This window comes from Dasypus novemcinctus, chromosome 21, assembly GCF_030445035.2.
Source record: "Dasypus novemcinctus isolate mDasNov1 chromosome 21, mDasNov1.1.hap2, whole genome shotgun sequence".
Lineage (NCBI taxonomy): Eukaryota > Metazoa > Chordata > Mammalia > Cingulata > Dasypodidae > Dasypus > Dasypus novemcinctus.
The window spans coordinates 38,831,400-38,856,537 of record NC_080693.1 but is presented as its reverse complement, the minus strand read 5'-3'; the positions used below and the strand labels follow the sequence as shown (position 1 = coordinate 38,856,537).

The 25,138-nt window shown below is 47.3% G+C and overlaps 1 protein-coding gene across 4 annotated transcripts in view; it reads left to right on the top strand.

The window, feature by feature from the left end:
* ASIC2 (acid sensing ion channel subunit 2) overlaps positions 1 to 25,138 on the top strand; it is a 1,082,534-nt gene that overhangs the window by 975,239 nt on the left and 82,157 nt on the right. For all 4 annotated transcript variants that reach the window (XM_071210499.1, XM_071210500.1, XM_058283868.2 and 1 more), the window contains exon 2: positions 16,957 to 17,107. In XM_071210499.1, the coding sequence (XP_071066600.1) occupies positions 16,957 to 17,107 (151 nt within the window). The remainder of the gene's footprint in view (positions 1 to 16,956; positions 17,108 to 25,138) is intronic.

Below are 25,138 nucleotides of genomic sequence, written 5' to 3'. Positions count from 1 at the left end.
GTCTTGTCTCCTCTGTACCTCTGCCCACACCCATCTTCACTTGCACAAATCTCAGCTGAACTGTTTTGACAAATGGATGCATCCAGTAACCCACACCCCTATCATGGCGTAGAACATGTCCCTCTCCCAAGCAAGATTATTGTTGGGTATTTCAATGGTTAAGTTTTTTCCCTATGTCCACCCAAAATCCTAGCTCTATTCTCCAAAGCAAGATAGAATGTCTGTTCTCTCTTTTAAATGACATTCCTTCAAATATTTTCAGATAGCAGTTGTGATCCTAAGTCTTCTCTTTTCTATTCTAAGAAAGTTCAGAACAGAGACTTCCTCTAACCACTTCTCCTCCTCTACCTCATCCTCCTCCTCTTCCTCCTCCTCCTCTTTCTCCTCCTCCTTCCAAAGACAGGAGCCTGCTGACTGATAAAAGGAGGCATGTTTTCCTCCTCACCAAATCTCTTCCCAACCCCAGCCAACCTGGAGCCATGAGGATGAGAAGTGTATCATGGGAGGGGGTCCTATCTTGCCCCCCTGTTCAAGTTTCTACTTTGAAGACTGCTGGCTGACTGGGGTGGGGCCACACAGGTGTTACTCATTTCATGCATTCTTTGAACAGCTGAGTTATATGCAAAATCATCTTTTTAATAAAATTAATTGAAGGATTATTTCTTCCATTCATACTTTTACTTAGTCGTTCATTCAACAAAGTTCTATTGATCCCTATACAAGCCAGGCCCTCCTTGGAATCAGTGGACTTATCCTTTCAGTCAGTGTTCCTGATTCCTGCCAAGTCCCATATTCCAGATGCTGTGAGTATGGCAGCGTAGGGGATGCTAAGCTGTGCCACCCACACCGCCCTTGCAGGACTGAGGCATCCATTCCCCCAGCACCTGGGGGTACTGGCAGAGCTGACAGCTCTCCATTCTGGAAGTTCCTATCTGGGAATTGCCCTTGGGAAAAGAGTGGTAGCTCTCCCGGGGTTTTGCCCCTTCCCCGGGGCCAGTACAGATCCTGTGGGGTATAAAGACAGGCTCTTTACCTCATTCAAAACAGCTGTAAAGGACCAACCCCACTCCAGAGCTCCCCATGGGATCTGCTGCAGCCTCTCTTATAACTGCATGCAAGTTCAACTTCTCTTGCCTCCTCCACTCCCTTGTGGGCATGATCCATGAGTGTGGATCCTGAGAACACTGCCCAATTCTCCTCCTCCATTTCAGGTCTGTGAGATGTGAGCAAAGCAAGATGCCTAGAGCTTACAGTGTAGTGGGAAAGCTGGGCTTTGATCAAATGATCACACAAGGGGAGTGGGTATAGCTCAGTGGTTGAGCACCTGCTTCCCAGGTAGAGGGTCCCAGGTTCAACCCCCAGTACCTCCTAAAGCAAAAGAAGAAGAAGAGGAGGAAGAAGAGGAGGAGCAGCAGATGTAGCTCAGTGGCTGAGCACCTACTTCCCATGTATGAGGTCGCAGTTTCAATCCCCAGTACCTCCTAAAAGCAAACAAATGACAACAACAAAAAAAACTCCCACTGGAGAGCAGATGTAGCTCGGGGGTTGAGCACCTGCTTCCCATGTACAGGATCCTGCTTTCAATCTCCAGTACCTCCTGGGGAAAAAAAAGATCACAGAAATACACAAGTAATTACAGCTTGAAAGAGAAGTACATGGTACCATGAAAGAGGGTCCCTTCCCCTCCCTAACCCTAGTTCAGAGAATCCAGTAAGATCTGAAGTTCAAGTAGGTGTTAGCAGACTAGCTATAGTGACGGGATGGAGGTGAGCCCAGGATGTTATCAAAGCCCAGAGGAGGACACCTCACCCATCCTGAGGAGGGCAGGTAGTCAAGAAATACTTCCTGGAGGATGTGATGCCAGGCTGAGGTATGAAGGATGAGTAAGAGTTCAATCAATGAAGAAATCAGCATGTCCGAAAGCACAGAGGTGTGCATGGCGTGTTTGAAGAAAGGCAGAGGTGGGCATAACTGACTCATGGGGTGTGGTGAAAAGAGTCTGGAAGGAGCTATGTGGGTCCAAGTCAGGTCACCTTGTGTGCTGGTCCAACTAAAGAGGTTGCAGCCATTGTAGCATTGAAGCAGGGAAGTTTGCTTTTCAGAAATATCCTCCTGGCTGCTGTGTAGAGAGTGAATGGGGGAGGAAAGGAATTGAGACAAGAGGACTGGCTAGAAGGCCATTAGCCAGTAAGAGAGGAGTAGCAGCACCCCGGTGCACAGCCGAAGCTAAGCGGATTGAGAGGAAGAGTTATCTCCAGAGATATATTGGAAGTAGAATCAACAAAACTTAAATCTACAGAAAGCCGTTAACCTGCCCCCACCCCCAGTTCGCTGGCTTTGGAGAACAGAGCTGTGGAGGTCTGGCTGAGTTTTGGGGATCTAACAAAAACTCAAAGCTGTTCATTAATATCACCACTGAGCAACCTGGAGAGCCTCAAGCTATCTCTCTGCCTTGCCTAGTAAGTAATTAGCACTCAAGAGGTTTAACATGCATATAGGCTTGCAATGAGTCTAATTCATATGCAGGCACATTGGCATGTGTCCAGGTGCAAATCTTAGACTTTGTTCCATTGCTGAGAAATATTAGCATGCATTCTTGTCACCATTTCCTAGTCTTCATAGTGGAATGCGCAGAGCCCAGGCTTCTTAATCAATCGGATGGGGGCTGAGTCCTGCTCAGTTCCTGACTTTTGCGGCATGGCGTTGGGCGAGTTGTTTAGCCTCTCGCCAGTTCCCTTTCTTCTCTAACAGTGGGGGCAAGAGCAGGTTGCTGGGAAGTCTTACATGGGACAATGTGTGTAAAGCGCCTGGCACAGCATCTGATGTGTAGCAGGCATTCAGACCCAATTATCCCTCTGGGGAGGATCCGCAGCAATTACCAGGAAGCTTCAAAAGCATGCACCAGATAAACAAATACCTACCAGCCTCGCACCCCAGAAGAACAGACAGCACGCAGTGCTAGAGACACAGCAAAGCTTATTAGGGAACTGACATTTGATCTCCCCATTCAGAATGCACAGGACTGGCACATCCATCATTTCATTCGGTCCTCGCGGCAGCTCTGTAGGGCAGGAGTGGCTAGCCCCACTTGCTAAGAGAGAAAGCAGGTACATAGAGCCAGAAGGCAGAAGGGCCTGGACTTTGATCCCCTGTAACCCTGTGAGGTATTATCAGCCCCATTCTTCAGATGAGGAGACAGAAGGTCACAGAAAGCAAGTACCCAGCCCAAAGCCACAGGGCTCAGGACTGGTTGAACTGGGATTCACCCTTGAATCTGTCCATGGGAAAAATCCTGAGATCTTGATCATGAGATCATGAGGGCATTCCATGATGCCCTTGCAAGTAACTCACCTTCTCTGAGCCTCAGTTTTCTCATTTGTAAATGGTACAACAGTATCTATTTGAAAGGTTCTTGTGAAAACAGCTCTCATGTGTGTCACTTTTATCACATCATCTCTACTCCTGTCTTCATGTACATTTGTCTGCAGGGCCTGGACTAGGGTGAGGCAGGGATGCACCTGGGTGAAGTATTAAAGGAAGCACCCATCCTATGCAGCCTCTGAAAGCAAGTGTCCGCTTAAGTGCCACGCCTTAGGCGTCTCCTTTTCCTCAACCTAGTCCCAGCCCAGATCTGAAGGTGAAAAGATGGAAGAGAGAAGAAAGGAGAATGGAAAGAAAGGACAGGATGTAGGGCATACCATGTAAAAGTAATGGGTGGAACTAGGTCCTGTGCAAATGTCCACAGCTCCATGGGAATTATGGGCTGGAACAAATGCAACACAGGCGGATCTTGCTTTATGGAGTTCATTTTCCTGAAGAGTTGCATTCTACAAATTCATGTTCACGAATTGATGATAAACTTACAAGTGCTTTATCTCTTTGATGATCCTCAACTATTTATCTCCAGTCTTAGCCCATGTCTTATTCATCTCTGTATTCCGAGGACCTAACCCCGTATTTGACATGTAATAGTTGCCCATTAGATGTTGAATGAACTAAATATTTTGTCTTTCCTTTTACAAACCCCTGATCATCTTAGATCCTTTGATAATTAGATCTTAAGTCAAGGAACTGTGGCACAATAAAAACTACACTGGACTGGGAGTCTAGTCTGCCAACAGGAGACCATAAGGCCTGGGCATTCTCAGTAAATATCAATCTACCTTACAAGGTTGATAAATAGCAGAATCAGGGTTTGATCCCAAATCCCACACTTTCTCCTATGACTGTGCAGGGGCCAACTTGAAGCAATATTTTTGAAATAAGCAAGTTCCACCTCTACCTCTGTCCCCAGCTAGGCTCCCTTCTACCCAAACTCACCAAATTGTGCCCCACATCTTGCCCAGTAGCACCTGCCCAAATCTCCCCCCACATTTTGGCATTGTCCCTTGTAATGGGAATATTGCTATACCAGCAGAACTTATATTCCTCTGGCACAAGGATGGCAAATAGGATTCATCTCACTTGCCAACTCCAGTAGACTCAGAGTGGCAATTGGAGTTGCTAAGCTGAAAGAGACTGTGACACCCAGAGGGAAAGAGTGTTGGGTCAACCAGTGATGCCTGCCGTGGGCCCAGCATCGATTAGGTCGTGGATCTGCCACCCAGGCCCTGCTCCCACAAGTCAGGAAAGCAAGCTGATAAAACCGCAAAACACTCTCTGCATGTGTGATGGATCTGTGATGGTTTTGAACACTCATAATGGACATTTTTTCATATATATATTAATATTTTTATTAGAGAAATTACAGGTTTATAGAAAAATCATGCAGAAAATAGAAAGTTCCCATATATCCCCCATTATTAACATTTTGTACTATGTGGTACTTTGTATAATTGAGAGAATATTATTATAATTGTACTCTTTAACTATAATCCATAGTTTACATTAGGGTTTACTCTTTGTTTGTACAGTTCTATGGTTGATTTTTAATATTTTATTATAGTAACATACATACAATCTAAAATTCCCCTCTTAACCACATTCAGTATGTGATTCAGTGGTGTTAATCACATTCACAGTGTTGTGCTACCATCAGCCCAAACAGAAACTCCAGTTAGGCATTAACTCCCCATTCCCTACCCCCACCCCCAGCCCCTGGTAATCTGTATTCTAGTTTCTAACTAGGAATTCACTTATCCTAATTAGTCCTGGATAACAATAGTTGTCCTTTTTTATGCAGCTATTTCATTTAACAGGATGCCTTTAAGTTCATTCATCAACCCTAAGATCAGCCATGGAAAAGAACCAAAAGACAATGATATTCTCTGAGCAATTCCTGGAAAAGTTAAAATATGTTTTAAATGGGAAAATATGAAATCGGTGAGGACGTGGTACGAGTATTTCAATGCCACTTGGGTAGTTACTTACCTGACCTCTCCTTGGTCAGCTTTTAGAACCAGCCTGCCCTGGGAGACTGTGTTCTGCCCTGGTATTAATTAGAACATCTGCTTTTCCTCGGTAAACATCATAAACAATCATTTGGTTTTCACTGATGCCTTGCTTTCAATGCAGCCCTATAGAATAATATGAAATTAACCAGGAACACACTAGAACACAGTTCTGAGCCCCTCATTTCCCTTCTCCATCCCACAAAAGAAGGGTGAGTCTCAGCAAGTGTGTAATGAGGCAGGTGCAAGTAGTGACAGGTGTCTTATCCCAAGATTGGTCAGGCAGGTATAAAACACACTCACAAGGGGAGGTTCAAGCCCACCAAACTTTCTAGGGCAGGTACTGGGAAGGTGGCAGTAATACCCAGTCAATAATTTTATGTACAAATAACATGATTTTCTAATACAGGAAGACCCAAGGAATGTTGCCAGAGGGAAACTAAGTAGGAAGCAGTTAGAAGTGGGAACAGAGGATAAGGCAAGGAACTCCTAATGGGGATCAGGGACCCAGAAACCACATCCTGTTGGAGCTCAGATTTCAGAACTCAGGTGCAAAATACCTGTTAATAATTTATTAACTGAGTACCCTGGCCAAGCACTTCACATCTACCATCTCAGGGGTAATTAGATCATAGGCTAAGATGTGCCTGTTGTGGGTCTCTGCATTTCAGAACAATCAAAGGGGGCAGGACTCAGGGCCCATCCCCACATGTCCGGGCTGCTTTGCCTGGAATTGGAACAGGGCTGGGGTAGCAGCCGTAGTCTCCATGAGGTTAGAGGTTGGGAGTGGGGGCAGCAGGAACGGATAACAAGGTGGTGGGCTCTGTAGCCACACTTCCTCCTTGAAGACTGGAAACCCCTCCGGTCCTGCCCACTCCTGGCTTCAGCTAAGAGGGTAGCTTCAGAGTCAGCATCGGTGCACTAGCAGTAACGCTCTTGTCTGGGCCCTGTGTTCCTCGGTTTGGTTTGGTGACTGGTTGGCAGTGGGCAGATCAGAGAGCTGGGCCAGGGAAGTCTTGGAGGCTGACACAGACTTCCTTGGAGCGAGCAGATACCAACTCCTCTCATCTCTGCAGCTTTGCCTTAATAATTAGCTACCTGACATCTAAGCTCCATTATCTGTTGTAACACAGTGGCTAGCACATAGTAGGTATTCAGCCAGGATAACCTGACTCCAAAGTCTGTGCTTTTCCACAAACCCTACCTACCTCTTAGGCTCCAAGGACCCTGGGAGCATTAGCTTCTGGAGGTGGAAGAGAGCTGGAAGGCTGGCCCCACAGGCCCTTCCTGAGAGTGTCAGAATAACCCTGCTAGGACCAGGAGCCAGTCCTGATCCATCTCAACCTGCTCAACTCCAGCCTAGGGGAACCTGCCACAGCTCCCGCCACCCATCACTGCGCACCAGGTGGCCTCCTATGCGCTTCCACAGAGCCTGGCTCTACCTAGTAACCATTTGCAGGGCTGCCCTCCCTTCTCCTCTAATTGGTTCCTAAAGGGCCAATTCATCTCCGTGTCCCCAGCACCTGGTGCAGTGCTAGAGAATAAAAGGTGCTCTATAGATGTTCACTAAGTGAATGAACAAATGTGCCACCAGCCTGGTCCCAGGTGGAGCAAAGCCGCCGGTTCAACTTCTGCAGCCAAGTAACAGCGCTTTCCCTCCTGGGCTCCTGCAGAGTTTATAATGATCCAAATCAACAAACAGGAACACTCCCTGCCTGGGATGAGGACTTTTTTGTTTGTTTGTTTGGTCTGCAAAGCACTTTCAGGTCCACTTTTTGGTCTTTACAATTCCATTGGAAAGTACTCTTCACAGCATTTCCAAGATCAGGGGATCAATGCGCAAAAGATGAAATGACTTCTCCAAATCAGTGGCGGAGCCAGCGTTGGAAACCAGGTCAGCCTGGGGCCCCAATCCATGTTTTACTGCTTTCCTTCCCGCAAACACCTTCCGTTAAGTGCCTGCTATCTACTGAGCAGGTGCTGGATCCAGAGATGAAAATGACACAGCCCTACTTTACAGAAGGCAGCAGAGGACCTCAGCCCAAAGAGCAGCCCAGTGGTCCTCCGGTCCCATTTGAAACGGCCACCAGGCCCAGGCTCCCACCAGCCCCTCTCCAACCAGCCGAGCTGCCGACCAACTGGAAAGGCTCCAGCCCCCCACATCCCGCTTTAGAACCTCAAATCAGGCCCGATTTGGGCTTCTCAGATAGCTTTGGGGAGGGGTTCAGCAGCCGAGGTCTGGCATTTTCCACGACTTTCCAGATGAGCTACTGGAGCCCTTCAGGTTGCCTCTGCTTCTGTGAGTTGTCCAAAATATTGGAACCGAAGGAGAAAACCAGAGCCACCCCTCCCTCCCCTCAGTGCTGTTTCCCCAGCTGACAGACTTGCAGTCGCCTGATGCTCTTTTCTTCTCTGTGGTGCTAACTCATCCCTTACTGCGTGGTCTGAAGCTCTCTGGACAGTTGCCCAGCAGAAAAGGGCCCTGCCGCGCTTCAGGCTTGGAAGGAGACAAGTGGGGCTTTTAGGGAAACCAGCACAGGAAATGTCACATCCCAGCAGATGGGCGTGGGGTGTGCGGGGATCACATGACCATACCTGAGTAATGCTGAGGCTGCTTCTAACAATCCAGGCCTATCCTATAAAGGGGAAAGTCAGGCAAACTGCTTTCTAGCTGCGGGGCTTTGAACAGGCTCTTTAGCCTCTCAGAGCCTCAATTTCTTCATCTGTAAATTGGGAAGAATAACACCCACATCAAAGGCGTTTGTGAGCCCTGAAAGATAGAGGGTGAGTCAAGCACCCAGCACACAGTGCAACAAAAATGCTCGTTGATTGTTCATTCCTCTCTTTCCCCCAGAAAAGTAGCATCTGAGGAGAGTGATAGTACTGGTGTCCTGTAAAAGCTGCTGGCCTCCTGGTTGGGAAGGAGGGGTGCGTGGTTGCTGATGGGCCCGTTCTCCAGGCTCCTGCTTTCCTGGTGGCAGTGCCTACACAGGGAGGTGCTTTCAGGAGTGTTTGTTGAAATGGCCTTTTCAGCTTATTTGTGGAAAAAAGCACAGTTGGGCAGCAATGCCAGGAACAGGTCCCTTTGCAGATTTTTTAATAAGATACAATCCTTGCCTTCAAAGAACTAACCACCTGAAGCAGCCTCCTTACCCACAGATTCCGCGGCTGTATTTAATTTTCAAACACATTAAATGCAACTTGAGAAAACAAAAGGCAGATTCATTTCCTTTACTGGAAGCCTGGAAACCCATTTGATGGACTTTCACACTTTCCAATTGTGTGAAATGTGTTTAAGGAGTTTGAAAGAGAAAAGCAAAACAAACAAAATCGAATGGCTGCCTTTACCGTGCAGGTTATTTTGAGAAAAACAACAACAGCAAAACAACAATGCCTAATGAGAAATTTTTCAGTAGCTCATTGAGAGGAAAGCCAAATTGACTCAGGAAGGGGAAAGAATGCTGATTTTTAAAGGTGTTCTGGAGCAGTGCAATTTCATTTCCTTCAAGTGCAATAAGCAAGAGGAGAAAGGAAGCGCCCCGGAGGAGAAGCCCTAAAGGTCAGGCTTAATAGATGGGTGGGCAGGTTTGCAGCTTGCAGGCCCCCTTGTGTGTGGCTAAGTGGGTATGTTGACAGTCCTTAAGGGACTTACACATAAATTATTTTCTTAAGTAGGTACCTAGTAGGAACCTGTTGTTTGCACTATTAATTGCATCAGAAAACAGTGTCTTGGTGAATATCAGCCACCTCTCACCTTTCCCAACAAGGGCTTTGCTTTGCTTTTCCCGACTCTGTAAGGCGGAGTCCCGGACACAAGATGACGACTCCTGGGTCAACAAAATTGCTCACCTTACTCTTGTTCCTGGCTGCAATGCCGGGAGGGAGACCCTAGCCGTTATCTCCAGCCCACGACATACACAGACAGAAGGCTTAAGGGACAAGCACAGACCCAAGCCAGCAAACCCTGCTCAGATCCCAGCTCTGCCTCCAACCTTGCTGTGTGGCCTGGGGCAGGTCGCTTCACCTCTCTGGGCCTAAGACTACCCAAGTGCAATATAAGAAGTTTAGACAAGGCTTTGGTCACTTTTCTAGGATTTCGCTGTCTCTGAGATGTAGCTCTCCCACCAACAGGTTGGAGAGCCCTACAGTCATCAAAGCACCAGTCTCACCAGTTTCACCAGTCTGGCAGAAACAGAGCAGGTTGGGAGAGAGGTGTAGGTGTGAAATGTAGCTATGAGGGGCAGGGGCAAAAAGCACAGGCTTCAGAGTTAGGCAAAGGTGGATGTTCACCCTGGCTTCTCCACTTAGCGGCTCTGTGCCCTGGCTCAGCCTCTCTGGGCCTCAGGTTCCTTATCTGTAAAATGGGGGTGATAGTGGTAATATTTTGATGAGTAACAAATGTTTCACAAGGTAAGGTGGTAGTGGTAGGTGATGTATGAGAATCCTGTATGTTATGAGTGATGGTTTTGTAAACTAATAAAATTCTCCAGTAAAATTTTTTAAATGGGGATGATAATACCAATTTCATAGGGTCGTTGCAAAAATCAGTGAGAGCAGATACAAAGTGGCTGCATGCCAGGAAGGAGGCAAAGCCAGTTCTGAGACTTCACAATAAGAGCTAGACCCTCTCCCCATCCCCACGTCCACTTTTATTTGATTCAGCATGCGTCAACCCCAGATTGGTGGCATCTGCTATACCTAACAACTGGTTATAACTTAGTTGTTGGAATTCACATGTAGATTTTTGAAATGGTTTGTCTGCATTGAAGCTGCCTTCCTAGGTGGCCCCAGTAACCTCACTGGCTGCCCTGGGCTTCTATCAAGAGCCTTAACACTGTTAGGGAATAAGGAATCAGTGGCACATGGCTGTTTTCTTCTTTAACTACTTAAAGATGAGCTTGGTCTTGTGTGGGCATAAGCAGATGGGCTAGAAGCCCCCAAGCTCCCATGCCTCAATTCATCTCTGATCCCCCTTTCTGTAACCCAAACACATTCTCTCTTCTACAGAAAAGGAGAAATATAGTAACTTTCTGTTAGTTTCAATTCATATCTAGTAATGAAGATGTCTATTATGCAATCTTCCAAACAAATCCACTTGCAATCTCTCATTTATTTCCTACAACTACATGGCAAGATTATCTTGCCCTTTTTGCAGATGAGGAAACTAGAATCAGAATGGTAAATGACTTGTTCAAGGCCACACACTTGATCAGTTAATAGTCTCATTTGGTCTGGCTCGGAATCCCATTGGTCCTTCCTTTTAATTTCCTTGGCGGTATGATCTCCCCATGAGCCCCAGCTCTACTATCTCTTGACTCTGTGAACTTCAGCAACCTCAGTTTCCTCAAATGTAAAATGGAGATGTGATCATAAGATGCCTCCCCATCAGGGCGGCTGGGACCGTAATTAGGAACTAGATAGCACCTAAATCAAGCAGGGGGCAGCACAGAGTAGAGCTACAGGGATTGCTGGTTCTCACCACTCCATCTTCACAGGGTCACATTACCCTGGCCAGCTAACAGGGAGGTGAAGAAGGTCAACCACCACACCAGGGAGCCAAGAGTGCCTGCAACTGCAAGCAGGAGAATTGCATCCATCATTCATGTGGAATCTAAGTCCCCTCTCAATATAGAGGTGGAGTGGACATAACCGTCCCAGGGTCCACAGGATGGAGGAATAGAGTATGGATTAGAGTCGACTTACTGATATTCTATTATGGAACTATTGTGATTAGTAATGGGAGATTAGTAACGGGACTATTACTATTAGTAGTGGGAACTATTGTGATTAGTAATGGGAGAAATTGTGGCACTGATGTGGAGAAAGTGGCCAAGGTAGCTGCTGAGGGTAGGGAGAAGATAGAAGAGATACGACGTGGGAGCATTTTCAGGACTTGGAGTTGTCCTGGGTGGTACTGCTGGGACAGATGCTGGACACTTTATGTCCTACCATGGCCCACTGGGTGGACTGGGGGAGAGGGTAAGCTACAATGTAAACCATAATCCATGTAGTGCAGCAGTGTTCCAAAATGTATTCACCAAATAAAATTAATGTGCCATGATGATGAAAGAGGTTGGTGATGTGGGAGGAGTGTGATAAGGGGAGTGGGGGATATATGGGGACCTGTTATATATTTTTTTAATGTAACATTTAAAAAAACAAAAATAAAGAGGAAAAAAAAAAGAGCATATGTAAACAGTCTCTCGTCTGGAATCCACTTTGCTAGTAAGGACGGGTGATGGTCCCACACCTCATTTGTATCTCAGGATCCCCTCACTCCTGGAGATCCAGGTTCGAAATGTGTACCTTTAATTCTAACAACCCAATCCAACTAAATGCAATTCTAGACTCTTAGCAACCCCCAAATCCAGCCCTCCCATCCCCTCCGCCATGGGGCTGTCAGGGAAAAAAGAGATATGTCTGGGAAAATGGCAAGTCTGAAGAAGCAGCGAGCTCGGCCTGACAGCCTGGACTTAAATAAATTGCATTTTCTGGCTGGGGGCGATAAGGCGTAAATCTGAAGCGTGTGTTACACTTAAGCGTTATTATGCCCCAAAATGGGGATGTAGGGCCGCATCTTGTCCCAAATTTGTAGCAAAATCGTGCTGTGTGTAAATAGCTCTCAGCTCTTTCATGTCGAGCAGAGGAGAATAATCCTCTCAGAAAAGACAAGCAGGAGCAGTGGGCTCGGCAGCCCAGGCAGGGAGGCCCACAAAGCCATGGAGCTGGCCTGCACTTTGCTTTCTCTGAGCCCCTTCTGTCCCCACAAAGGAAAACCGTCCCAGCCATGTTAGTTCCCAAAAGGATTATTTCCCGTACTACCTTCTTGGAGAAGATAAAAGTACTCCAATACAATTAAGTGGAAAGCTGAGGAGGCCATAGTGGAAGGAGGGAAGGAAAGCCAGACAATGGCCACATGAGCACCGACCAGAACCAGCACGGCCAACTGCACACCCCATGGGTATTAGAGGGACACGCGGAGGCCCCCCAGAGGTGGGCAAGGGCTGTGGGGTGGCAGCACCTTGGAGCTCGTTCGTTCATTCCTCCAACCAAACACAGTCCTGAAGACAGGGAAGTGCTGGATTCCTCTAGGTTCTTGGCTTCGTTGCTTAAAAGAATTTAAGAACACGCCAGTTTAGTTAGGCCAGTAAAAAGAACTTAACGGGAAATGGGGGAGAAGAACAGAACTTGCTGAGAAATGGGAGAGAAGGACGGAAATACGCACCGAGATTTGATGCAGGCTCCTCCAGGCAGAGGGAGCAATCTGGCTTGTGCAGTCACCTTTTCCCCTTGATTACCCCTCCTAGTGCTGATGCTAAGGAGAGGGGTCTCAGCTGTTACTGACTACTCCACCAATAGTGGGGGCCAGTAGTGAGGACTGTTGGGAATATCCAGGGCCAAGGGGAGGTCCAGGAAAGAGAAATTGGAACCCCAAGGTTAAACTCAAGGTCTCAGCGAGGTCTTGCAGCCATGTTGTCTGTCGGCCATGTTGTCTGTCAGCCATGTTGTCTGTCGGCCATGTTGTGTCTCATCTTCTCCTCGTTTCCCTGGCTAACCTGCCTCAGTCCCAGCCTTCATGAAGCATACAGTCTAGTGGAGGACACGGTCAACAACTAATCACATAAATCACCATATGGTCACAATCTTTGGTATACATTTAAAAACAAGAAGCCGTAATTTAGATAGAGGCTGTGGGCGGAGGGGCCAGGGTTGGAGTGGGAATTAAGGAAGGACTCTGTCAGGAAGAGACATTTAAGCTGAGGCCTGAAGGATGACCAGAAGCTGGCCAGGCAAAGAATGTGAGGAGCCCACTCTAGGCAGAAGAAATGGCATGTGGAAAGACCCTGTGGGGGAAAGGGCTCCTTCCATATTTGAGGCAGTTGTGTCAGGGGAGAGAGGGAGATGGGCTAGATCATGCAAGGCCATGATGAGGATGCGGGACATGATCCTGAATGCAACAGAAAGCTACGCAAGAGATTTAGGCCTCCTTCTGGAGGTCTTTACTTGGTAAAGAACCTGAGCATCTCAGATTGTCACTGGGCCATCTCACAGAATGACTTCCATCTCCCTCCACACCTGCCACTCTGGTCACCCCGCACCTGACCGAGTTCTGACCTGCGTCAGCTCACACCTGGCAGGCTTATGAACTTGCCCCAATACCCACCCCCAGGAGGAAGGGTCAGGAAAGATCAGACTGGCCCTGAGGACATCAGCAGGCGCTGCCCCTGGCCTAGGATGAGAACCAGGCCTGCAAGGGTGGGGAAGGAGCCTCGATGCCCCCCACTGTAAGGCCTGGCCTGTTCCCTCCTCTATGGGGAAAGATTTCAACTGAGGAAGCCTCAGGGCCTTCTTGCTGGCCAGCTTAGAGCAGGCACAGAGTCAAGGATTGACTGAAGGTCAGCGCTGGAAGGGGCCTCAGCAATCCCATAGACCCTCCATCGCATCCTGTAAGTGGGGAAACTGGAGAAGACAGGAGAAAGGAGGGGCAGTCGGATCTTGTAGTATAACCTTGAGCAAGTCACTTCCCTTCTCCCAGATTTCCTTTTCTTTATCCCTAAGAAAATTGTGGGTGGGCACAGTGACCCCTAAAACCCTTTTTGATGGTCCTTGGAAGCCCAAGAAGGGTCAGCACACAGCATGCATGTGGTAGGGACCACTCCTGACTCCAAGAGAAGAGACCACATTCCAACCCCAAACCAATGTTCCAAAGTTCAAGTACCAGGTGGGCAGCTGGGATTTCCAACAATCCAGGGCTGGGCTGAAATTTACTTTTGTTTATGAATCTCTTCGTTTTAGATAGACAAATGAATATTATTAACAAGTTTGGAGGCAGAAAGAATATTCAGAGTGTCTGAAAGGAAATGCTCAATTGGAACTGAGGAAGTTGTCCCAGATGGGTTCAACCACTTGCAATGGACATGCTCACTATAAAATGCTTCTATCTGTTCATTACACAGGGTTCCCAAGAGCAGCTCTCCAGGGGACAAGCCAAGTTCAATTGCTATGTGCAATAGTGATGATAAAACTCAGTTCTTGGAAAAGGCATGTTTGCTTTTGACTTTGCATTAATACCAGCTGTCCTCCTTCACTGTGAAGCTGCGAGTGTAAGGCTTGCTCTCCTGAAATAGTGCAGCTGGCCAGGGACTCAGAATGGTTTTGTGTAGTAAGTAAAATGTGGAATCCATTTGATGTTTCCTGGTCCTTCCAACAGACCCTGAAGGAAAGAAGTAGGGCTGTCCATCTTTGCAATCACTATAACCTCACATGTAGTAGGTGCACAATGAAGATGACTATTGCTTGGCTGGTGATAAACGCAAGGCAGAGAGGAAGCCTGTGTGGCTTGGAAGCATTCCAATGACAGAGACTCCAAAAAAATGTTGTTCCTCCCAGGCCTGCACATCCAGAAAGAGCACAGGTATTAGAATCCCGGCTCCTCTACTTCTTTGCTGTGTGACCTTAGGCAAGTCACTTAACCACACTGTCCCTTGGTTTCCTCATCTGAATAATGGATGCAGCCATACCCACCCATGTCACTGGCAAGGTGGTTAAATGAGATAATGTAGGTAAGTGTCTAGCACAGTGCCTGGCACACAGTAGAGGCCCCTCTCCCTTGCTTCCATCTGGCCAATAAGATCTGCACAAGAAAGGCAGCCTCCAGGGCCCACCCCTGCTCCTGGCCTGCCCGGGCACTGAAGGATGGGAAGGCATGAGCCTCCCTACAGCCTGCACGCTGCAGGAGAGGTCAGTGCAGTAGAGCACCACCAGGGAGGCGACCAGGCCCAAAGCCTCAGTGGCCGCAGGAATCCAGCACGCGCAGCCTGGCTCTCTTCCAGCCAATTTTGTCAGATGTAATTTGGCTTCAGCTTGAGATTCCACAGCAGTTATGTAATCATAATAACGCACAGCTTTTGTAAAAAAGCTTTTAGAGTTTTCAAAGTACGTTTACATGTATTACTTCATTGAGTCTCTCAATAACCTTGAGCGGTAGCTAGGGATAGAACTAGGACTAGCACCCCATTTTATAGATGAAGAAATTGAGGCTCAAAGCGTTTATTTGGTTCACCCAAAGGCACACAATTAATAAGTGGTAACAATAACACAGGGAAAAAGCTCTGTGCATTTCTTGCCCTGGGCTGTTCCCACAGCACCACACTGCATCTTGAGCATCTGTTGTGTGCCAGGAAACGTACTAAGTGCTGGGATTCAGAGATGAAAGGCAGAGTCAAGTTTGGGAGAGAAACAAGACCCAACCATTCAGTGCCATGTGACAGGTAAGAACCAAGGGGAAGAGCGAGGATGGGTGGTAACCCAGCTTGGTCTTTCTGGGAGAGGAAATGCAGCAATCTCGTGTCAGAGAACAGCTAGAGGTTGCTAAGGCAGAGAACTAGAGGTTGCCCAGGCAGAGAGAGGAACGAGAAGAGTTACAAGTGGTGGCAGAAACCACAAGTAGAAAGTCACCAGTGTGAACCAGACGGGCACGTCCAGAGTGCTGCAAGATCTTTTGTCTGACTTCATTCATTCAATCACCCACCCATTCATTCATTCAACAGTTATTTCCTGAGCACCACTCTGTGCTAGACACTGTGCTAGCCACTAGATCTAGATACCTCAGTGAATAAGCAGACATAGTCGCTGAACCCATGCAGTTTACCTTCTGGTGGATCCCTGTGGACTCAGGTAGAAAGCAACAGGAGAGAAAGGAGGAGGAGTAGGCAGGGTGCATCAGAGAAGCCTGGGTGAGGGTCTGGACTGTAGCCCAAAGGGATTTTACACCTTGATCAGAAAGAGCGAGCTGTGATTAGATTAGAAGATGGGCTGCAAGTAGGCTGTCTGGAATCTAGAAGTCCAGCTGGGAAATTATAGCAACCCAGGCAAGAAATGTTAGGGTCCTAAATGATGGCACTATGGAAGAGAAAAGGCAAAATCCAAGGGGAATATCCAGACAGTATTGGCAGGCCTTGACGTCTGGTTGTACCTGGTGGGTGAGGGAGAGGAAGAGAGCACAGCCACTCTGAGGGCTCCCTCTTGAGTGTCTTGGCAGGTGGCGATAGTATTCCCCAAGCAGGTGTGCGCCAGAGCCCTCCGATGGGCCGGGGAGGCTAAGGAAGATGATTGGCTCCCTTTGGGGTGTGCTGAGTGTTTGGGATCTGTGGGACACCCTGAGGGTGTGCTCACAAGGCAGTGGGGTAAGTGGGACTGGAGCCCAGGAGAGAGCTCAGGGCTGGAGATGCAGATTGGAGGACCCCAAGTTTACAGATGCTGCTTATCGCCTTTGACGCACAGGGTCACCCTGGAGAGTATACACAGGGAGAGTATACACAGGGAGAGAGACCAGGCCTGTTAAAACAAACCCCAGAGGGTGTCCACGTTTTTATCTGTGATGCCACAATCCCACTTGGCCTAAGTCTGGCCATCAGCCAGGGCGAGGAATCATTGGTCCCCGAGACGTAATGGTTGTGACAGATGTGGGGACTCTGGCCTGTGTCGGATTTCCGGCATCTCACCAATCTCTGGAGCCCAGTCTGAAGTCACCTATGTGCTTCTCTCTCTCTCTTCTCTCCTTCAGGTGTTTACAAAATATGGGAAGTGTTACATGTTTAACTCAGGCGAGGATGGCAAGCCTCTGCTCACCACGGTCAAGGGGGGGACAGGCAACGGGCTGGAGATCATGCTGGACATTCAGCAAGATGAATACCTGCCCATCTGGGGAGAGACAGGTGAGCTGGGCACAGGGACCAGGGCACTGGGCGACGCGGAGGGCCAACACTGGAAGGCTTTGGTTGGCCCAGGTGGGCTGTCTTTGCCCACCCTGTGAGGGGCTACTTTTCTAATGAGGGTGGGGGACATACTGGTAAATGGTAAAGAGGCTCCTGGTATGGGCTGAGGTTCCTCAGATTTCACCAGTGGAAAAGGGGCAGCTGATGGGAACACTGGAGAGGGAAGGCAGGTGGGGCGTGGGGTAGTGTTGGGCAGGAGTCATGGGGGAAGACGTATGGTCGGGCAGGTGAGTGGCTTGATTTCAGGAGGGCATCTTGAGTGCCCCAGCCCAGCTAGGAAGGCTCAACCAGAAGGAAAACAGGGTCCTGCCCCACTGCAGAAGGTGGAGGAAGTGTTGGAAAACCAAAGGGCATGGACTCTGGAGCCGGGCATCAAGCCTGTGTGAGCTCCTGGGAACACAGGTGTACAGGCTCTGAAGTTTATTTCATGCATTCATTTATTCATTCAGCAAACTATTCACCAAGCTATCTCAGGCTTTACACCAAAGTGAGGACACTAAGATGAAAGAGGCCAAGTGCTTGCTCACGACCTAGAGGAGGAAACAAATAATTCTAGTCCAGTGTAAGATGTTCCACACAGACAAGTATGCCCAGTGCCATTGGGGCACCAGCCTGGAGAGGATGGATAGAAGGGGTTCAGGGAAAGTGTCATAGTCGATGGGATGTTTGAAGGGGGTCTCGTAGGATTTCATCAGGTGGAGAAGGTAAAGACAGGTCCACAAGGAGGAACCCTGGACACAAAGGAGGCCTGATATAAGGTAAATTCTGTGTTCAGGGCAAAATGGGGAGAGGAGTGTCAGGAAATGAGCCTGGGGAGCAGACAGAGGAGGAGGATTGAGAGAAGATTCCAGCAGGAGGGAGGCCCTGGGACTCAGGCTGGAGCTGAGGAGGGGTGGAGGCCAGGCAGCCAGCCTCAGACGGTAGGCAGCGTTCCTGACTAAGTCACGTCACCCCACAGCCTTCTGGGGGCAGGACGCAACCCCACCACTTGCTGCCCCACCCTGGGATTCCTGGAGCCGATTCCTCAGGTCCTGGGGTGTGGTCCTGAGGCAGGGAGCACCCAGGGATGGCTGAGCACAAGCTCCAAGCTTTCTCCACCATCAGCTCTCCCCTTCCTCCCAGCACCTCTCACTCGAGCACCCTGAGAGGGAGGGAGAGCAAGGCCACATCATACCTCATGTTATAGTCAGTCCTCCTGCTGCTTAAGCGGAAGGATAACATGGCTGCCACAGTGATAGCTTTCAGCAGCTCACCTAGGTTCCGGGACACTCCAAGCCCCATCCACTGCTTGCTAAGGAGATGCTTCTGTGATATGTCCACTTTTCTAAATTGAGTAACGCATCCAGCCCCAAATGCATATCGATGGGGGAGCTCTGAAATTCCTGAGTGCTCGCTGGCAGGGCCAGGCCTTCCAGAAGCTCCAGTGGTCAGCCTGTGCCCTGCAACCAAGGGGTCCAGTGGTCAGCCTGTGCCCTGCAACCAGGGGGTCCAGTGGTCAGCCTGTGCCCTGCAACCAGGGGGTCCTGGAGACAAACCTGGATCCCGGGAGCTGGGTCTCGGTGCCCAAAAAGAGGCCAGTCCTTGCAGACACCAGAACGTATTTGCTTATTGAATCCAATGCTCCACTTTAAATCATCTGTAGAACCAGAAGATAGACAAGTAAATAGAATGAAGCCTAGAGTCCCGGCACCCAAGGCCTGCACAGAAATTAGTTATGTCCTCCCATGGCAGTGTTGGATTTCCCACCCTGTTCCCTGGGTGCAGGAGCAAAAGCACATATAGACACGTTCCCACTCACAATGCTACACACCCATCACACGACACCCTCACATGCCAGCTCCCTGCATGGAGGAGACCTTGGGTCTAAGCACTGCAGCTGATAGAATGGGCTCTGACCCCATGGTCTAACCCACAAAATCTGCATTCTGACTTCTAAAGCCATAGATAGTCAGAGCAGGAAAGACCATCTGAGATCACCTGGTCTGGGCCACCTCCCTATTTCTGCGGTAGAGGGAGAACTGAGGTAGTGATGTACTTGAAGTCAGGCAGAAGTTCGTGGTGGAGCCAAGGATGTGACCCAAGCTGCAGGACCACCAGTCAGTCCAAGTGGACTCTGAGCTGTCCCAGTTCAGGACAAATCAGTAATCGTGACTGACACATGTGGGTCATTGTCAGGGATGCTGAAGACATGAGATGAAGACCCTGCCTTTCTGGAGCTTGTTATCTCATTAGGAGAAAAGACTTGCACTTGGGATTCATCTGAGAACTCCAGTCGTATCCCTGCTGGGAGCCTGAGCCATGACTAGGCAATAGACCAGCACTTTTCACTTACCAGGTTTGCAGTTGGGGAAGCAGGCTGCATGAAGAAGGAGGAGTTTCAAGTAAGGGGAGAGCAGCAGAAGAAACTGGCTATTTCCCACTGCCATTGCTGTGCAATAGAACCTTCTGCCATGAAGGCAATGTTCTGCATCTGCGCTGTCCCATATGCTAACTACTAGCCACATGTAGCTATTGAGCCCTTGAAATGTGGATGGTGAGAACCAGGAACTGAGCTATTAGCATAATTTAGTTTTAATTAAATTAAAGTTATATGGTTGCAGGTGGCTAGTGGCTGGTGGACAGAGCAGCTTCACATCACACTAGGTTGCTTCTTGTGTGTTTGCCTTTGCAACCACCCTCACACTTTCCTCTGGTGCTCTAGAAGGATCGAGATCGTTCTCATTCCCGGTCTTCCCCTTTGTAATGTCACATAACCCTTACCGCAACTTGAGTGGTAGGCAGGCTTCTCAACGCATTTAACATGGAAGAAGGCTGAGGGATGGTGACCTCAGGCTCCTGGTTCTCACATCAGAGTTTCCTCCATGCCACCTGTCTTCCACTGAAAGTCACTAAGCAATGAGCTTCCTCTTAGAGCCTCTGGTCATCTCAAATCTGCTCATGTCCTAGTGGATGAGCCCAGGTGGGTGGGGGTGAGGTCCACACACCTGCTGAAGGAGAGGCGGCTGTGACAGGGGAGGGCTGCTTGGTCATGAGGCAGCCTGTGGAGGCATAGCTGCTGGCCCACTGCTTCTGAGGACTGTGCACACAGCCAGCCTGAGCCTGCCCCAGGCCTCAGATGGGAGGCAGCCTTCCTGGCTGCTAAGCCATGTCACCCCACAGACACTACCCTCTTCTACAGACTCACACAGGAGGAGGCCACCATCTCCAGAGACCTGACACCTTGCTTCCTTGGCATTCCCACCTATCAGTTCCCTAGAGGAAGGACCTCAGGCCTTATATGAGACATGTGTCTGAGGATGGAGACGAATCAAAATATCTTGTTGGGGGAGTACCCAAAGGCAGCTGAAGACAGGGACACTATAGAGGGATGGGAAAAGTAGCATCACAGGATCAGACAGACCCAAAGTCAGATCCCAGCTCTTTCTTTACTAGCTCTGTGACTATGAACAAGTGAGTCCTCCTCAGTTTCCTCATCTGTAAAATAGAGACAAATAAAATCCATTGACTTTACAGGATGGCTAAAGGAATCAAATGAGAGCACATCTGTAAAAGTGCTCAGCCAACTGTAGACAGTGGAGAGATGATAATGATGAGCAACAGGTGGGAGGAGAGTCAAACTGTCCCAGAGACAGAAGATACTCCAACACCTCATACCTGTGATGGGCGTCCTGAAGCAAACCTTAGGCTGGAGGTCCCATTCTGCTCAAAGCTTCTTGCCCCACCTCATCTCACCTTGCCTTGCCTCATGGACAGCTTCATCTCTCAAAAATTTAAAGATGCCGTGAGGGAACCACTCCCCTGGGTAAATTTTGACTGACAGAAGGACCACTTGGGGAGGTGACAGTTATTTGCAGACCACCATCAGCACTTATGATGATGAGTAAATTTTAAAAAAGGTACCCCCTCTGGGAGGACCCTGTTCTCTGTGCTCATGCTTAGGAAGTAGAGGGCACCTCTATTCAAATCATCATCCCTTCCACCTGGCTAGCACCAATCCACACCAGGTACCCTCTTGGTCAAACATCTCTGTGCAGAGGATAAGTTACACAGCCTGGTAACATGCCATTCTAAGGAAGGCAAATTCAGTCACACATGGACTTAGAGAATGTGCCCCACAGTGGGTCCCCTGGAACATCAGGTGTTTGGGCTATAGCATGTTCCATGAGTGAAAAAGATCCAGGGTCAAAAAAAAAAAAATACCTGGGAAAAATATTTTTAATTAAAAAAAAATTTTTATTTACAAAAAAATTTTAAAAAGAAAAAAAATAAGCAAAATATTGTGGGAAACCCCATTAAACAAAGTTAAACACATTTATTCATCCCAGGAGTTCTTTAATACACTACCTAATGAATCTCCAAGATAGGAATATTGTGTGCAGCATTTATTACCCAAATGTCTTTGACCATGGAAACTTTTTTTTTAATGGAGGAGCTCACAAAATATACTCTCAGAAAAGCCGTCCTAGGCTATAGAAGTACAGATTCCAAAGCTAGGGTTTTCTAGAGGAAATAATTTAAAGACAGGTGGGAGATTCTTACAAAATGAAATTGTCCAGATGCTTCTGAGTAACTTCAAAGATAAAAAGAAATAACAGCTCAAAGGGGTGGGAAGGGCCAGAACAAGATGGTAGAGTGAGATGCTTCATGGCTCTATCCCCACAAAGAAGCTCTGAACAACTGGCAAGAATTGGCAGAAACATCTTTCTAAAAGCTCCAGAAAACAGTTAAAACACCACAATAATAGAGCAAGCACTGAATCAAGTAAAAGGCCACTTCAAAGTGGTAGGATCTCATGGTATCCTGGCTCGCTCTCCACCATTCCCTCACTGGCTTGGCTTCCAGCACAGATCCCTTGTCCCAGTTCAGGAGGGAACAAAGAAATCCTCACGCACATGCTGGGAGTGTGTATGTCTGACCCAATCGGTCTGGTGGTAGCCTGAGGGACTCACTATCCCAGAGGCAGCCCTGCATGTAGAAGACAGCTCACCAAGCTCCTACAGAACATTGTGGGAGAGCAGTCAATTTGTGTTGCCTGGGTCAAGGGATTACTGTCCGAAGGACATAAAGCAGTGCCCAGGACGTGAGGAAATAGTTTCCTAGGGAAGAGGATATATTCATATTCACATAAACAGGGAAATTCCTAGGGCCACACCCACATGCCAAAGCAAAGAGACATGCAGCAGAAAAGATCGGGAAGGCTCCTACAAGTTGACCTGTGGCTAGTTCCATATTCAATGTGTGGCTAAGCTCTGATGGGGAGCACTCACATAGGTCAATCTTCAAAGACTGGGAAAGGTGTTGTCTTTTCTTTTTTTTTTCTTTGTTAGCTCCTGGCACTCAAGGAAAGCTCTGTCATAATACTAGCTGGATACAAGTATAAGGAACAGATGCCTCAGAGTCTAAATTCCAATAATTCCAATGATAACACACTAAAATTTCAAAATGTCCAGGTTTCAACAGCAAATTACAAAACACACAAAGAAACAGGATGTGATGGTCCAGGCAAAGGAGAAGACTGTAGCATTAAAAACTATGAATGAGGGAAGCAAATTTGGCCCAACGGATAGGGCATCCATCTACCACATGGAAGGTCCAAATTTCAAACCCAGGGCCTCCTGACCCTTGTGATGAGCTGGCCCACACACACAGTGCTGATGCGCGCAAGGAGTGCCATGCCATGCAGGGGTGTCCCCCACGTAAGGAAGCTCCACACGCAAGGAGTGCACCCCATAAGGAGAGCCACCCAGCACAAAAAAAGTACAGCCTGCCCAGGAATGGCGCCACATGCACGGAGAGCTGACGCGGCAAGATGACACAACAAAACAAGACACAGATTCCGAGGCCGCTGACAAGAATACAAGCAGACACAGAAAGAGACACAGCAAATGGACAGAGAGAGCAGACAACCGGCGAGGGTGCGGGGCTGGGGGAGGCAGGGAAAGGGAGAGAAATAAATAAAAAATAAGTCTTTAAAAAAAACAAAAACTATCAATGCATAGGATCAGACCTAGGATATTCCAGACAAAGATTTCAAAAAAATGGTCCTAAATATGCTCAAAGAGCTAAAGTAAAACATGAACAAAGAACTAAAGAAAACCAGGAAAACAATAGATGGACACAAAAAGAGTATCAATAGAGAGATGGAAATTATAAAAAGGAACCAAACAGATTTCAAAACCACAGAATTAGAAATTTAAAATTCCATAGAGGAATTAAACAGCACATTTGAGCTGGCAGAATAAAGAATTCATGAACTTGAAAATAAGACAATTGAAACTATCCAGTCTGAAGAGCCAAAGAAAGAAAGAATGAAGAAAAGTAAACAGAGCCAGAGGAACATGGGGGATACCATAAAGTATACCAATATATGCTTTGTGGGAGTCCCAGAAGAAGGAAGAAAGAAAGGGGCAGAGAGACTATTTCAAGAAATTATGGCAGAAAATTCCCCAAATTTAACAAAAGACATGAATATATACATCCAGGATGCTCAGTGAACTCCAACTAGACCACACTACACTATGTTATAATCAAACTGTTGAATGCCAAAGACAAAGAATTCCGAAAACCACACGAGAAAACCAACGTGTCACATACAAGCAAACTTCAATAAAATTAAGACATTTTTAATATGCCAAAAACAAAAAATTCCCAACTAAGAATTCTTTATCCAGCAAAACTGTCTTTCAAAAAAGAAGGTGGAATTAAGACATTCCCAGATAAACAAAAGCTGAGGGAGTTCATCACTGCTAGACTAGCCCTATAAGAAATGCTAAAGGGAGTTCTGCAGGTTGAAAGGAAATATACTAGACAGTTGACACAAGGCCACATGGAGAAATACAGCTATCCAGTAAAGAAAATTACATGGGTAAATATAAATACCAGTACTAATGTATTTTTTATTTGTAAATCCACTTTTTATTTCTACAGGATCTAAAAGGCAAAAGCATAAAATATAATGATAAATCAATGGTTTTACACTCATAATGTATAAAAATGTAATTTGCAGCAAGAACTAGATATAGGTAGAGGGTAGAGGGGTGTAGGAATATAGTTTACATATACTATTGAAGTTAAGCTGGTATCAAAGCAAATGAGATTGTTATAGATTTAGGATGTTAAGTATAATTCCCATGGTACCAACAAAGAAAATATCAGAGAATATGCAAGGTCATAGACAGAAAATAGAGTAGAGGTTACCAAGGGTAATGGGCAGGGGTAGTGGAGAATTAATGCAACATGAGTGTAGAGCTTCTGTTTGGGGTGAAAGGCAAATTATAATAATAGATTGTGAGGGGGGGGTACTCCAACATTGTGGATCCCACTGAATAGTATGCTTGAGAGGGTTTGGAATGGAAAGATATGTGTTGCTTGTGTTTCCACAAATTAAAAAAGAGAAAAAGGAAGAGATAATGACAATGAAATGCAATACATGATCCTGAATCAGATCTAAGAATGGAGGAGAAAGGACCCAAAAGGACATTATTGGTACATAAGAGGGGGAAAAAGGGAATATAGAATATAAGTTTTATATCAATGTTGAGCTTATTAAACTTCGTGACTGCACTTAAAGTGATTGTTTGCATAAGTGAATGTCCTTGTTGGCAGGAAATGTGCATGGTAGTATTATGTGCTCAAGGAGTATGATGTGTACAACCTGCTCTCAAATGTTCAGAAAGTAGATGGATGGATGGATGGATGGATGGATGGATGGATGGATGGATGGATGGATGAATGGACGGACAGATGATGGTTGGGTGTATTGGTATAACAAATGCGGCAAAATATTGGAATTGGTGGATCTGGGTGTCTGGGGGAGGGGGAGGTGTTTGGTAAAATTCTCTGTATGGGGTTTTGTATTGTTTTTGCAACTGCCCTGTAAGTTTTAAATTGTTCCAAAATTAAAAAAAAAAAAAAAAAATAGGCAGTGGGTTATCTAGGTTGCACATGAGAGAAACCTGATTCAAACAAGCT